The sequence below is a fragment of the Bison bison genome, unplaced genomic scaffold (assembly GCF_000754665.1).
Source record: "Bison bison bison isolate TAMUID 2011002044 unplaced genomic scaffold, Bison_UMD1.0 scf7180017864239, whole genome shotgun sequence".
Lineage (NCBI taxonomy): Eukaryota > Metazoa > Chordata > Mammalia > Artiodactyla > Bovidae > Bison > Bison bison.
In genome coordinates, this window is record NW_011494811.1 from 5,855,576 (window position 1) to 5,870,801 (window position 15,226).

At 35.9% G+C, this 15,226-nt stretch overlaps 1 protein-coding gene across 13 annotated transcripts in view; it reads right to left on the minus strand.

The window, feature by feature from the left end:
- Positions 1–15,226, minus strand: part of FUT8 (fucosyltransferase 8 (alpha (1,6) fucosyltransferase)) — a 334,040-nt gene that overhangs the window by 101,774 nt on the left and 217,040 nt on the right. For all 13 annotated transcript variants that reach the window (XM_010846753.1, XM_010846746.1, XM_010846750.1 and 10 more), the window contains 2 exons: positions 15,036–15,198; positions 793–907 (listed from right to left, as the gene is read on the minus strand). In XM_010846753.1, coding sequence (XP_010845055.1) covers positions 793–907; positions 15,036–15,198 — 278 coding nt within the window. The remainder of the gene's footprint in view (positions 1–792; positions 908–15,035; positions 15,199–15,226) is intronic.

Here is a 15,226-nt window from a genome sequence, read left to right on the forward strand (position 1 = left end):
AAACCAACTCAAAAGTAAATCAGTTCTGTCTTTACAAACGTTTTAAGACTGGGTAAGCATGTAAGTAAGAACTAGAAGGAAACACACACACAAAATGAAGAGAGAACATTTAAAAGGGCCTGGGACTTGGAGTTTATGCTTGATTTATATTTCCTGTTTGTTGTTATAATGATGTTAGGCAATAAATAAAATCTTTCAGCAACCATTTGCCGCATATGTACCATAAAGCTTAACCTGTACAAAAGGACCTCGGCAATCTGGCTCCCGAACCTCCCTTTACCAACTCTCCTTTTCACACAACCAAAACTCCAGACAAACTGAAATATCCTGTTTCTCGCTGGGTTCCTGTACTGCTCTTTCCCAGATAGGAGCTTTACTCACATCATCTGAAGTCGGACACAACTGAGCGAATGAGCACAGCAAACAGCATGCTATAGCTAGTACACTGTTGTGCATTTCTGGACGTCTAAATCCTATATGATTATCCTTTACAGCTCGGTCAAATAATATCTTTTCCACAAAGCTATCTGTGACATCTTCCTCCAATGAGCATTTCATCATATCTCATATATGCAGCACTTCCTATCTTGCACTATAGTTTTTCTGTGTGCGTGTGTCAGAAGTAGCCCTGTTAGGGCAGGGATCTTGTTTTAGCCATCTTTATATTCCATTCAAGGCATGCCATAGTGTCTTTCTGAATAAATATGTAAAATGAATGGACAAATACTCTTAGTTTTAATGTTTCTCCTCCTATTTTTCACTCGAATTTATTTATTAACCTAACCTTCTTACCTGAAGATACGTTATTCTCCGCTGCACCAGCTCTGTCAGATCTTTGGCCTCTTTTTCCCGCCAATCACCTGCTCCATCTGTTTGACTGAGGTAGTATAAATCCGTCATTATAGACCTATAAAAACCAAACAACAGTGGGGGTCTAACTTATTTGTACTTCATTTGTACAGGATTTTGCAAAATCATAAGATGAGTCAAATTCTTCATAAAGATTGATGCTCACGCTGATGGTGGTACTTGTCTTTTATTTTCTGTCAAGATTGTGAAATTCAACAATTTAGTTTCTAGCATCCAAGAGTCATTCCTACAGTAAATCTTTACTATTGAGAAAAACAAATCTTTTTTTTTCCCTAGGCCAGTTATGTGTACTTATATCTCAACACAGAGCACTTCAGAGATTAGGGAGAAGTGGATATCCACAGCAAAGAAACAGGCAGATTAGCATAAGGGAGAGAAATACGTTGGTGCCAGTATTTGAATATTACCATTTTGTTCCCTCAATTGTCACTTTCTGACCCCTCTTAAATTTCCTCTTCATACTTGGAAAAAGATGAGAGGAAAATCTTGGCACAATTCTGACACAATAGTTGAAACCAAAGGTCAGCAAACATTTTTCTATGAAGGGCCAGATAGTAAATATTTTAGGATTCCTGGGTTTCTGCTGCTTTTGAAGCAGGAAAGTTGCCATGGACAATATGCAGGAAAAAAAAAAAATGTGTGTATGTTTCAATAAAACTTTATTCACAAAACCAGGCTATGAGCCAGATTTGGCCCTTGGCCTATAATTTGACAACTGTTGGTCTAAATTAATAAGATGATTGTAAGATACTTGCATAGAATTGGTAGTGTCAATTAAAACATGCTGAATTTCCTGCAAAGTAAACTAAAATGCTCAGTATACTAGGTAAGAGAAACCTGATGGCTGGTGCAGATGGTTTTACTTACATTTCATTAAATACAAGCTATGACTTACCTTTACCAATAAAGAAAAGTAAAAAGCAAGTCTCCTCTTTCTCTAACAACCCCCAACAACCTATCAGCAAATACTGAAACAGGTTCTGACCAAGCATTATCACTGGCACTCCAATCAACTGAGCCACCATCTTCTCACCTAAATTGTTACAGTAACCTCTGAACAGGTCTCCCTGCTTCCACCCTTGCCAATCTCTACAGTCTATTCTCAACGCAGCAGCCAGATCCTGTCAAAATGCCAGTCAAATGATGTTATATCTTTGCTCTTATGAACTGGCTCTTCATCTCACTTCGTCAAACTGGAAGTTATTACTTTGAACTACAAGGCCCCATACAATAAGGCCTCCTTTATCTCTCTGATCTCATTCCTACTACTGTCCTCACTGTGGACTCTATTTCAGCCACATAATCTTATTATTAACCCCAGAACATGTCAGCCTTGTTCCTACTTCAGGGCCTTTGCATTTGCTCTTCTCGCTCCTGGAATGCTGCTTTCCCAGATATCCTCCACATGACTCACCCAAATGTCGTTTAAATCTGTGCTCACTTTCTGCTTTAAAAGGCTTTCCAGACTCTCACTTAAAAATTCAACACCCAGTTACCATCACATCTCTTAATTTTCCTTCTTTTCCTTCCCTGCTTTATTTTTCTCCAAGCAATTATCATCTTTTAATATACATCATTTACTTATTTTATTATCTTCCTCCACCTTCTAGAACTTAAGCTCCATGGTAGCAGAGTACTTTTTAAACCCGCCAACCACCACAAATCAGCCTACAGAACAGTGCTGATCACACAGAAAATGCCCAGTAGACATTTTTGAATAGATAATTAAATTAAACGAAAAAGTAGCAAAAAAATTCTTCAAGAATTTTGGATGAGATAATATTGATAATTTTTATATTTCACAAATCCAATTTTGTGCTAGAGAACTTCTGGGGATAATCCTTAACTAGTTATAACTCCAGCTTATATTCCTTCACCATATTTTATATGAACTCTTCCATTTAGAGAATGCTTATTAAGTATGTTCTATTTGTTTCTGAAAATTATAAAATTAGACATTTATTTCTATTTATCAGAATAGTATACAGTTGGATCTTGACAAACTCAGAGATTAGGGGTACCCACGCCACACACAGTTGAAAATGCATACAACTTTTTGATTCACCCAAAGCTTAATTGCTAATAGCACTACTATTGACCAGAAGCCTTGCTGAGTACATAAACAATATTAACACGTATTTTTTATGTTACACATACAACAAATATCAAAGTAAGGGGTCCAGAGTGCAAAAATGTGGACACCATTCATTGTAAATATGCAAATCAGAAAGATTCCAAATCAGAGGAGAAAAAGCTTTGAGAGCCAGACAGGTCTCTCAGTTTGGGGTTTACCTCTTACTAGCTTTTTTTTTTTTTTGACATCTTTGAGAAATAGTTACTTCATTTTAAAATAAGTATTATAATATCTGCCATATAGTTTTTTAATACCTGCCATAGTTTTTTAAAGGATTAATGATAATATGAACAAAGTAATAATATATGTGGTGGTCGCTTGCTACAGACTGAACATCTGCGGTCCCCTTAAATGCACACATTGAAACAATGCCCAGTGTGATGGTACTCAAGAGTCGGGCCTGTGGGAAGTGCTTAGGTCATGAGAGTGGAGCCCTTACGAATGAGATTAGTGCTCTTATAAAACAGACACAACAGAACTCTCTAGCCTCTCTGCCACATTGATGGCATGGTGAGAAGGCACTCTCTATAAAGCAGAAAGAGGTCACTTATAAGACACCAAATCAGCCAGTATCTTGATCTAGGACCTCTCAGCCTCCGGAATTGTGAGAAATAAATCTCTGTTGTTCATAAGCTATGCATCTGTGGTATTTTTGTCAGAGTAACCCAAATACACTAAGACATTGCTATTTATGCTAGAATGACTCAGAGAGTTGCTTCAGAGATTTTGCCCATGTCTGAGGAGGACCTACGAATGATTCTACAACTAAGAGGAAGGACCCACTGGGTATGAGGATGACAGTATTTGTGGGACTAACGGCCAGTCAGAAAAATGACCCAATAGTCAGTGCTTTATAGCACCCTGCAGAAAGGGACTGATCTGTAAGGACTCATTTAACAGATACTGAAACCAGCCCTTAACAACTGTGACTTCTGTAGGAGTATATGACAGCCTCAGTTGTCTTTTATTCCTGGTTCTTAACTAAATGATAAACCATTTGGGAGTAAAAAATGGCAGCCCACTGGAAAAATTAAAGTTCTATTTACTGTCATAGAAAACCATCAGAACTACATATAATAAACAGAGAATATCTGGTAATAGACCCTTTGAATAAAGCAAAACTATTAATAATACACACATAAAAATGCAAAATCATAGCTACAGTTTAGAATATTCACCCAACTAAGAGTGGAACAGTTTTATACAATGCTTTGGAATAACAGGGTCATCTGTGAACCATTTCAGGCATTTGTTCAATGTGTCAACATTATTCATGCACAGGACACTTCACAGCTTGACTATTTCCATGTTTACCCTTTTAAAATAGGGCACGAATCTAATATGTGATGCTTTATCTATTTTTATACTTATTATTCCAACTTAAAGATTCAAAACACTTCTTTTCATTGAAAGAGCAATTTTAGTTGGAAAAACCATATCTACAACTTAATGCCTCCCTAAGAAATTAACTTACAGTCTTATACACTGAACAGAGGTTCAGGTTTTCTTCAGATTACCAAACCAAGGCCCGTATGGACTATCATGTAGCATTTTATAGTTGCTAGGGGAAAAGTCACCACTCATATGAAATTGTGTGACTTGATCATGGAAACAGGAGATGTCTTTAACTATAATGGTGTTATAGGGCTCTTGAATTTTATTTAAATTATTTTCTCAGTTTTATAAGGCCTCTTTTCCATTACTGTCATATTATTTTTTACATTTCATAGGTTTCATCATATCCAAACATGGTCATTTGCTTTTTCCTACCCATTAAATAGGAGTAATCACAACTTTTATTGCAAATCTCAACTTTAAATAACAGTGTTGTTTCTGGAGAGGTAATAATACAGCAGGATAAATAACCAGTCTATCAGCAAATGTCAAAGGAATAAAGGAAATTCAATATGCTCTGATGGCGTTACATTAAAAATAAACATACACACAAACAAATAGCAATACATTCCATGACAATCACCATACAGTCTCAAGCAGGTAAAAACTACATTAGGTATAATTTAGAGGGGAAAATTCTTTGAAATATAAAAATTGGCATGGTTTATGCTTTCATGTCACAGTAATCATTACTTTACCACTGGGAATGAAAGCTGATCTCTGTATTTTTTAATAAGTTAGAAAACATAAAAGTGAATGTTTTTACCAAGCTACATCAGTACTAAGTCTTAGCAATCAATTATTCATATTCATCTCAATCTCTGTCAAGAAAGTGGAATAACCAGTCTCATAACTAGAAGACCAAAGACCAAAAAAAAAGGACACTAATTTTTTATGATGATGCAGTCAGAATCACAAAATAAGTCACTCTATTTCTATAGTCAACTAACTTGAGCTTGCTTTGTAAATCATTTTTTCTTGGCCTCCCCATGCACATCACGTAAAGAAGAGAAGTCCAGGAAATGACTTTAAATTCAACCTACAATTGGCCCTTGAACAACACAATGTGAACTGTGCAAGTAGTCTAGCTATATGCAGTTTTTTAAAAATAAATATTGGAAAAAATTTTTTCAGATTTGAGATGATTTGAAAAAACTCACAGATGAACCACGTACTATGGAAATAACAAAAAAAAAATTGAGAAAAAGATGTATCATAAATGTGTAAAATATATGCTGGTACTCATAGGTGCTTACATAGGCATAAAGTGAATGATATTTAATATAAAATTAACAATGTGCTAGTTTTCTTACTGTTTCATAACTTTGCTTTCAAAGAATTATATTATTATAGAGTATTCCTTCTTCATAATTAGAGTAACTGCATATTAGCCTATTATCATAGGTTTTTTAAAAAATGTAATATTTCTAATACTGTGTTATGTATATGACTGTAAAACTGTTTGCTATAAAAATTTTATAACAATTCATTTATTAGTGTATAGTCTAGGCTACCACAAAGTAATTATATTGATTATATTCCTCCTTTAAAGCAATCATTGTTGATACAGGTATAATACATATATTGTTATAGCTGTAAATAAATGAATTTTTATGCTATCTTTTCATTTTTGCTTTCTACTATAATATGTATAATACCTATAGTGTTTTGTATCTTATAAAACAGTATAGATGAAGCTACTGAGAGACAATTCATTTTGTAAACAGAGGACATAAACTTCTGGTATCAATATAGTACAGTACTTTAAATGTATTTTCTTTATGATTTCCTTAATAACATTTCCTTTTCTATAGTATACTTAATTGTAAGACTACATAATATTGGTACACAACATACAAAGCATGGGTTAATCAACAGTTTACATTATCAGTAAGGGTTCTGGTCAACAGAAGGCTATTTATTAGTGACATTTTGGGGAAGTCAAAATGTGAATTTTTGACTGTGCAATGGATTGGTGTCCCAAACCTCCACATTTTTTAAAGGGTCAACTGTAGTTCTTTGCTAATCCAATAATGTTTAGAAGTTACCATCCTGCAAAATTTGTCACCTGTTAGCCAAAGACATGAGGATAATCAAATAGAAAGATTCAGTTTCCCAGCCCATTACTGGGAAACATGATGTCTGAAAACCACTCCACAGAAATTCTGGATTTTCAGTGACTCCATCCTAAAATCAAATCTCTTAGAAGTGTCTCAAAAGCTGGGATAATCTGGCTGACTCAGTTTTGACTATGAAGATTACCAAAAATCTAGGAGGTGGATGATGAATCTAAAGTCCTGAGGTATTAAAGTCTGGGAAATATCACTACAAATCCAGGCAAAGGACCAGCAGAACAGCACTGGTCATTTGAGGGTAGAATACACACATCTGAAGATAAGTGACAGGCCAGACAAACATCTGTGACTCTAAGAGCAGGAGTTTGATATTTGTCAGCTATGACAAAATATGACAAAAATCATAGCTGACAAATATCAAACCCTTCTTCCAAAGCTGGTCTACATTTATATTCTTTATGTTTGCTGTTAATTTTCCTATTTTTATACATATTAATATTCACAAAACTGTTTTTAAATGTTCAGGTCTTTCTCAATTATGCCAATGAAGAACCACAAGCAGAGTATTTTTTATACCAGATTCAAAATGCCGAAGAGGGAAACTCTCCCAGACGGCTGGCACAGAAGATGTAATTCAAGCAAGAAAAGCCCAAGGTGAAGGAACTGGAATTTATTAAAAGGAGATCAGTCCTGAGTGTTCACTGGAAGGACTGATATTGAAGCTGAAACTCCAATACTTTGGCCACCTGATGTGAAGAGCTGACTCACTGGAAAAGACCCTGATGCTGGGAAAGATTGGGGGCAGGAGGAGAAGGGGACGACAGAGGATGAGATGGTTGGATGGCAGACTCAATGGACATGGGTTTGGGTGGACTCCGGGAGTTGGTGAGGGACAGGGAGGCCTGGCAGACTGCGGTTCATGGGGTCACAAAGAGTCGGACACGACTGAGCGACTGAACTGAACTGAACTGAAAGCAAATGTGACTAAGGGAGGGTACACCATGAAACCTAATCCACAGGTGAATATGCATCAGGGGCAACACTTGGGTTTGCTCCTGGGGCAGAAGCAAACAGTGCAAAGGATAAAACTGTGAGCAGCAGGCAGAAAGGCAGACAGTGTTCCCACTGCCTCCCATGTTGTCTCAGGAGGATTAGAATACCGCCATTCAGACAGCCCACACAGGCAGAGGGGAGTCCCAAAGGGCAGCAATAAAAACACAGGGCAATAATTATGCTGTTTGGTGAGTGAGCTCCATTAGGCTTATGTTTAGGTTTCAGACCCTGAAATTCTTCCTGTTAGCACTGTGACAATCTCCCCTTAATGGTGCCTTCCTTGCAGGATCTAGGAATTTTCTATATATATCCTCTGTGGGACTTTCCTTGGGCAGGTCTGACTACAGTCTACCAGATTCTACAATGTGTTAGTGACTGTGGAAAGCGTTTTATTTATTTTCCCACATTTAATCATCACAATGCTACTATTGCAGGAATTATATCTCCATGTGTGGAAGAGAAAAATAAAGCTCAGAGAAGTATTTAGCAATTAAGAGAAAGAAATTTACATAGAACAGCTCTGCTACTTAATTGCATAAGCTATCTAAATTCTCTAGGCCTGAGTACAGCTTTTTTATAAAATAAGGAGGTTCGCCACATAGTATTGCTCGTGCGTGCTCAGTCATGTCTGACTCTTTGCAACCCCTTGACTGTAGCCCGCCAGGCTCCTTGTCCATGGAATTTTCCAGGCAAGAATACTGGAATGGATTTCCTTCTCCAGGGTATCTTCCTGACCCAGGGATCAAACCTGTGTCTCGTGTCTCCTGTTATGTTGATAAAATAAGAAAACGAATAGAGAGCCTTTATTGCAGTGACTGGCACATAGGATATCCTTAGTAAGTTAAGTATTTTTAATGTCAAAAAAATTTTTGAGCTTGGAAACCACACCCAAGGAGATGTAAGGTGGGGACAGGCAAAACAAGAGTTAGGGCCACTAGATAAGACACACTTTCCCACCAGATTCTCCTTCCAATGCAAATTTTATTTCAGGACAGAATGTTCCCTTACAGAAGATGGAGAATCACAATCTGGCGGATAGAAACTCAGTAACAAGCCAAATAAGAGTAACTTCATATGACAATGTCTCCCTTTGTCCAAGGACATTAAGAGGAATGTTCTAGTATCACTGGATAGTATCTAGTGATATTTAGTATCACTAAATTCCTTAGTAGGAAAACAATCATACAAAAACGTTTTGCCTAAAGAGACTAAAAACTGGAGAAAGAATATCTACTACATTCCAGCTTCATGTAAGAATCAAAACACATGTGAAAAAAATTAAGTATGTATATAATAAAATAAAGCACAAAGAATGATAGATTTGAAGGTTCACAAAACTATTCAAGAATGAAAATTTCAGTTCTTGGACCTTTCAAAGACAGTTGAAGAGAGTCTACTTTATAAAGAGAGGAAAACAAAACAAGCTATTGGACCACAATGGTTATGACTAGCAATGCCGATCAAATAAACCTGTGAGATGTTAACCTACCAACATTCCCCTATAACCAGTCAGATATCGCACCCCTTGCCTGATTTGAAGTATTTTTGTTCCATATTCCCCTACAGTAGCAAAAAGCTAATCAGCTTAGTCGTAAGTATCATTCATCATTTGGGAAACATAGCTGTTCTCAGCCTTAGCAAAGCTGCTTTACAAATTACTGGTAATGAGATGATACAAACCAGGCAGGAGCAATGAGACTGCTACTTCACTAGGCTGCTTCTGAATAGTTTCAGTCAACTTAATTGAGAAATAGCTCATCAGTTCTGTGAAACCTCCTATCCTTTAATAATTGGTATGATTTAAAATAAGAAAGAAGCAACTCCAGTTAACTACTTCATAAACTGGTGTCTGGTGCCATAAAGATGACAAAAAGAGCCAAAGCAACAATGATTAAGTGAAATATATTTCTGAACAAGCAAAAAGGGTGGTAAGATAAAACTTTTCATGATATCCTCAGAAACTAAGGGCCAAATCTAAAAAATCATAAATCCAAGCACTTAAAACTACTACATAAATAATCAAGTCATAATGACAAAAATAACCATTCTAAACGGCTGATTTCCCTCTTGCTATTTCAAAGAGGCCAGGGTCAATTCATGATCAATGATATCAGAAGCATCAAGTAAATGCGATGGTATTACTATGAAGCATGGTCACATATAATCATTAGAATGATCAACTGAAAGATGAAATGATATTAATGCTTGAGATCAATATACCAGGTAATAATAATATTCTACTCTGTATTTATTTATTATACCATCAGCCCCTCTAAATTCTTAAAAAATAAAAACTCCTAAAAGTCAAAGAATATTATTAATTTACTAGCTCCCAAGTAATAGGCTAATCAGGTCAATAGCATTTTGCTAAAAATCTCAGGAGAGCTAAAACCCACATGATATTTGGAATCCAGGCTGCATTAATGGTAGGTATTTTGAGTAATGAACAATGAGAGCTACATTCTAGAAAAGAAATATGGTCCTCTCACTAAAAGAAACAGCATCAAGTGGGGAGCAAAGGAAGAGTTTTTTTTTTTTCCCCACAGTTTACTGATAAGGCGCACCAACCTATGGAGACATGCGATTTTTCCAAGAAACTTAACACAGCCTCTGGGCTTCCCTGGTGGCTCAGAGGTTAAAGCATCTGCCTGCAAGGCGGGAGACCCAGGTTCAATCCCTGGGTCGGGAAGATACCCTGGAGAAGGAAAATGGCAACCCACTCCAGTATTCTTGCCTGGAGAATCCCATGGATGGAGAAGCCTGGTAGGTTACAGTCCACGGGGTCGCAAAGAGTCAGACACAACTGAGCAACTTCACTTTCACTTTAACATAGCCTATATCAGTGGTGAACCAATAAAGAGAACCAGGGTTTCTGTAAAGCCTTTGTTCTCAAAGACCAACAGTATCACTTAGGAAGATGTTAGAAATGCAAATTCTCGGGCCCACTCCAGACCTACTGAATCAGGAACTCTGAGGATGGGATACAGTAATCCCTGTTTTAAGACGCCCTCCAGCTGCTCTTGATACCTTGCTGAAGCTGGAAAAAGACTAGGGTAATGACGACACACAAAAATTCTTAACAACTGGCACAGAGCACTTTTGACTTCCCCACTGACTTTCTAATTTACCTACCTATATGTTGAGAAGAGACTGTTGTGAGATATGCCTCTATTTATCAGATGATAAGCACTGAATTTCAAATATCTTCATAATCTCTATGACCATGACTTTACGAGTTAAAAATGTTTAGAAATTAAAATTTTTCTACTTAGTATGACAATTGAAGACATTAGCAATATTTGTGATTTACTCAACATTCAGTGTTTTATATTAGGGTTCTAGGAAATTTATTCACTGAATAAGGAGTTCTGCTCTTAGAATTGACTTATTTAAAATATACTTTCCATAATAACATTGCTATAAACCATTCATACTGTTCACACAAATAAAAAGAAATCTAATATACACTAATAAACATATACCAAAGGGCTTCTGATTTATATACTTTCAGTATGATATATTACTTTTTTAAGAATTAAAATGAAAGATGTGCAATTTCACTTATCATATTAAACTATAAGGCCTAAGAGACAATAAAAGCTGAGTATGAAAAAATGTGTAAAAACAACAAAGGATACATATTTTTTCCTTTTCAATATTAAACTGAATTTCCAGTTGTGTCTGTAAAATAAATAGATTGGAACCAAGAGCTCACGGTCATCAAAAGAAAATAATGTTCCATATTCATTTTACTTTTTCTCCTCTTCTTTCAAGGAAGAGTAGCACTATGGAATAAAACATTAAATCTAAACTAGTTCTCTGACTCTAACAACCCTAATAAGTTTATGATGAGGCAAAGTGGGTTTTTTACCCACCTCAATTTCAACATATTTTTAGATGCATTTAAAAAATTACTGAGCACAGGGCCCATGAAATATAAACAAACGATCAGATATATTTGGTAAGCAACATTATTTTTTATCATTCACATTCAAAGCAAGTTCATACTTCATTGCTTAGAATCAGATTTATACTCCAAATCGGAAACACTGTATTTTTAGTGATTCGTGGATAACTGAAGTCTCATGACTACTTTTAGATACAGGGGTCACTTAAATCCTCCAAAGTAAATCAAACATGCAGTCAAGGGCACTGAGTACAAAAATACAAAACGTCAGGTTTTCTTCTGGCCCCACAGGCTTCCTTTCAGCATGACTCTGATAACACTTTAGATCCCCACCTCTAATTCCTCCCCTATATACTCGGTGATTTCTAACAGATACTCTGTTTTGCAGCATCCACTGTTAAATCAACTGGGGCTTTCTAGCTTTATACTTAGAGGTAAATGACTTTTCTCCTATAACTCACCCTTCATACCTTTTGCAATTCTCAATTACAAGAGAATATTCTGACCTCAGTTATATAATTTTCTTTAGTTGCACAAAATTAATAAATCTTTCGATGGAATAGGATTTTGTTTTTGCACAGGGTGCAAAGTAGAGTGTGAAATAATCAAAGAATGTATATACTAAATAAAAAAGACATAACTTACTGAATGCAGACTAAATAATAAGTGCTTAGCACTGCAGGGTAGAGAAGGTATTGAATTTAGAGTTCTAGCCTTCAGGAGACTACACTTTGTCAGGGAAAAAAATCAAATTACTACACAAGAAACAATGATCTCCATTTATGAATGCTATCCTTCCAGCAAAATACAAAGTCTTCAATTACTTTTGAGTCCCCCATCTCCGTACCCTGGATCAGTCACCAAGTTCTGTGGCTTCTATTTTTCTCACCTGTGTGAATCCCACATGCATTATGCCAAGTGAAAGAAACCACTCTCAAAAATCTACATAGGATGATTTCATTTACATAAAACTCTGGAAAAGGCAAAATTATAGGGACAGATACAGATTTGGTGACTGTAAGGGATTGGAGTTGGGGGTGGGAGGGTGCTGACTATAAAGGAGCAGAAGGAATTTTCCTAGGGCAGTAGCAATTCTGTATCTTGATTGCAGTGATGGTTATAAAACTAGGAGCATTTGTCAAAACCCACAGAACTATAGACTACATTATGTACATTTCATTGTAAATAAATTATGACACAATAAAGTTGATTTAGAAACTAAAAAAAAAGGATATCAGTTTCTATGAGAACAAAATTTTAAGACATAAAGAAAACCCTTCTGAAAAAACAAAAGCCCATAAGTAATTTCACTATAACTGATATCTTTCTGAACAAAAAATGATGAGTGATTCAAAGGGAAATCTGAACAATAAAACTGATAGACTTAACCTCTAACTAATTTTTCAGAGAACATTGACTTTCAGTCCAGAGACCACTTGTATGCTATAATTTGGGACAGCATAAAAAGAAAATGGGGATTTTGTGTAATGTTAAAATCACCAGAGACAAAGGTCTATTTTAATTCTTATACTTAAACATCTTGGAAATTAACAGTAAGATGGCATATGCTACATACCTACAAATCCTCTCTATTCGTACATTCATTAAAGGTTATTTATCTAATTTTTGGTTGTCCTTTGTTCATTATTTGTAATACGACATTCTAATCTGGCTGCCTGGAGTTAAATTACCACCCTGTGAAGTTGTATCCCAAGTTCATTATAAGTTCTGCTTAAGACAGCAAAAGAAACTGTGTATTTTGGGTCTCTTTCCTTTTTTGTTTTCAGCAAAATATTATTACTTAACATTTACTAACAGGCAGTGTCAAGAAACAAAATGTATTTAAGATTGAACTCAACTCACAAAAAAATTAACACTGATTTATATCAACTTTTCAGGGCCCAAAATTTTTTATTTCCACATATTTTTTCAATTCCTACATACATTCACAGAACCTAAGCACAAACTAATTTTTAAATAATTATTTTAATTTGGAAAAGACAAAAAAATAAAATGGCATCACTGACCCGATGGACATGAGTTTGAGCAAGCTCTGGGAGTTGGTAATGGACAGGAAAGCCTGGCGTGCTACAGTCCATGGGGTTACAAAGCGTCGGACATGACTGAGTTACTGAACTGAACTGAAAAAATGAAATTTTCAAGTAATTAAATCATTCAAACTTTAAATATTATATCAGAAGAGCCAAAATTTATCCTTTAAAATACCATATAGTCTGCCCAACTCAAATCCTCTTCAGATCTGCATTTTCCTAAAAAACTGCAGTTAGCAAAGCACACAAGCACAAAGCTCCAAATAATAGAACCATTGTGCCCAGAATCAGCTTAGGGTGGAGAAGCTTTAAGGACAGAATCAGTCCATATTTGGTTTAAAGGTCTATGTATGGCCTGACTGCAAGTTAGGCAAAAATTTCAAAGGGACTGCTGAATCTGTGGCCTAGTAAATCAATGCTCTTGAAATTTATGCTATCTTAAACTGCTGTAGATTCACTAATACTAAAATGATTTCAATAAACTGACAGATTTTATTTGTAATTTCACTTAAAACAGCAAAGCAATATTTTAAAATAACTACAATATTGCTGATATGTTAATATATATGAATCTGTAGGTTGTGGGGTAATTCTTTTCCTCTTCACAGTGGTAGGCTGTGTTAATACAACAATTTTTCTTTTATTGTTCACTAATGAAACAGTAATTGCCATCAGAATCCCACTGGGAATATAGACTTGCAAATATAATAGGCCTACGGACAGGTTTTACATATCTATAAAGATTCTCAGATACATTTTGTTCTGCATGAACACACCAGACCAAAATGTGTCCTTTGCCACGGAAGATAAACTCCACATTTTCAGAAATGTGCAAACAGGAGAAACAAACTTAACTAGGCAGATTTTAGGTTCTTCTTTCTAGCAACTAAATGGAAGAGCAATTAACAGAATGCTCCTTTTTATCAAAAACTTATTAACCTTTCACTAGAAATCTTAAAAAGTTGCTGAAGTTTTCAGTGTTTCAATTCAAAACATAACTGCCAGCCTTAGTATGTGTTCCAATGAACGTACTATAATGTAAACTGCACACTCCACTTCAAATGTCAGTTGTATAACAAGGAGATTTAAAGGAAGATATTTTAATGTACTGCTAGCTGACTGAGCACTACCTTTGGAGTTTATTCAGGGCATAAAGATTTCTAGAAATTCATTTAAAATAATATTTTCTGGTGATGAACTACATTCAGTGATTATCGTCCACTGAGCCCTCAGGCACTCTACTGCTTCTAAACATTCAGTTCAGTTCAGTCGCTCAGTCATGTCCAACTCTTTGCGACCCCATGAACCGCAGCATGCCAGGCCTCCCTGTCCATCACCAGCTCCCAGAGTTTACTCATATTCATGTCCATTGAGTCGGTGATGCCATCCAACCATCTCATCCTCTGTCGTCCCCTTCTCCTCCTGCCCTCAATCTTTCCCAGCATGGAAGATATCATTTGCCATTCAGCAGGGAAATTAACAAGGGTTTCCATTTCCCATTCTTAGATTATAATCTTTACTAAATCCCAAATGAAATGTAAATGAAGTACCTTTCATGATGTCCCAAATCTGACAGAAATTCATCTGCATGTCTTTGGAGTTCATTTCCTTCTAAATTCTTTAATTTCTTCAACTCACTTTGTAAAAAAAACCAAAGCTCTTTAGCTCCATTTTCAATCCTCCTCCTTAGGATTTCATGATCCTTCCCCAAACCTGTTGTCAAGCAATGGAGAGTATTAGC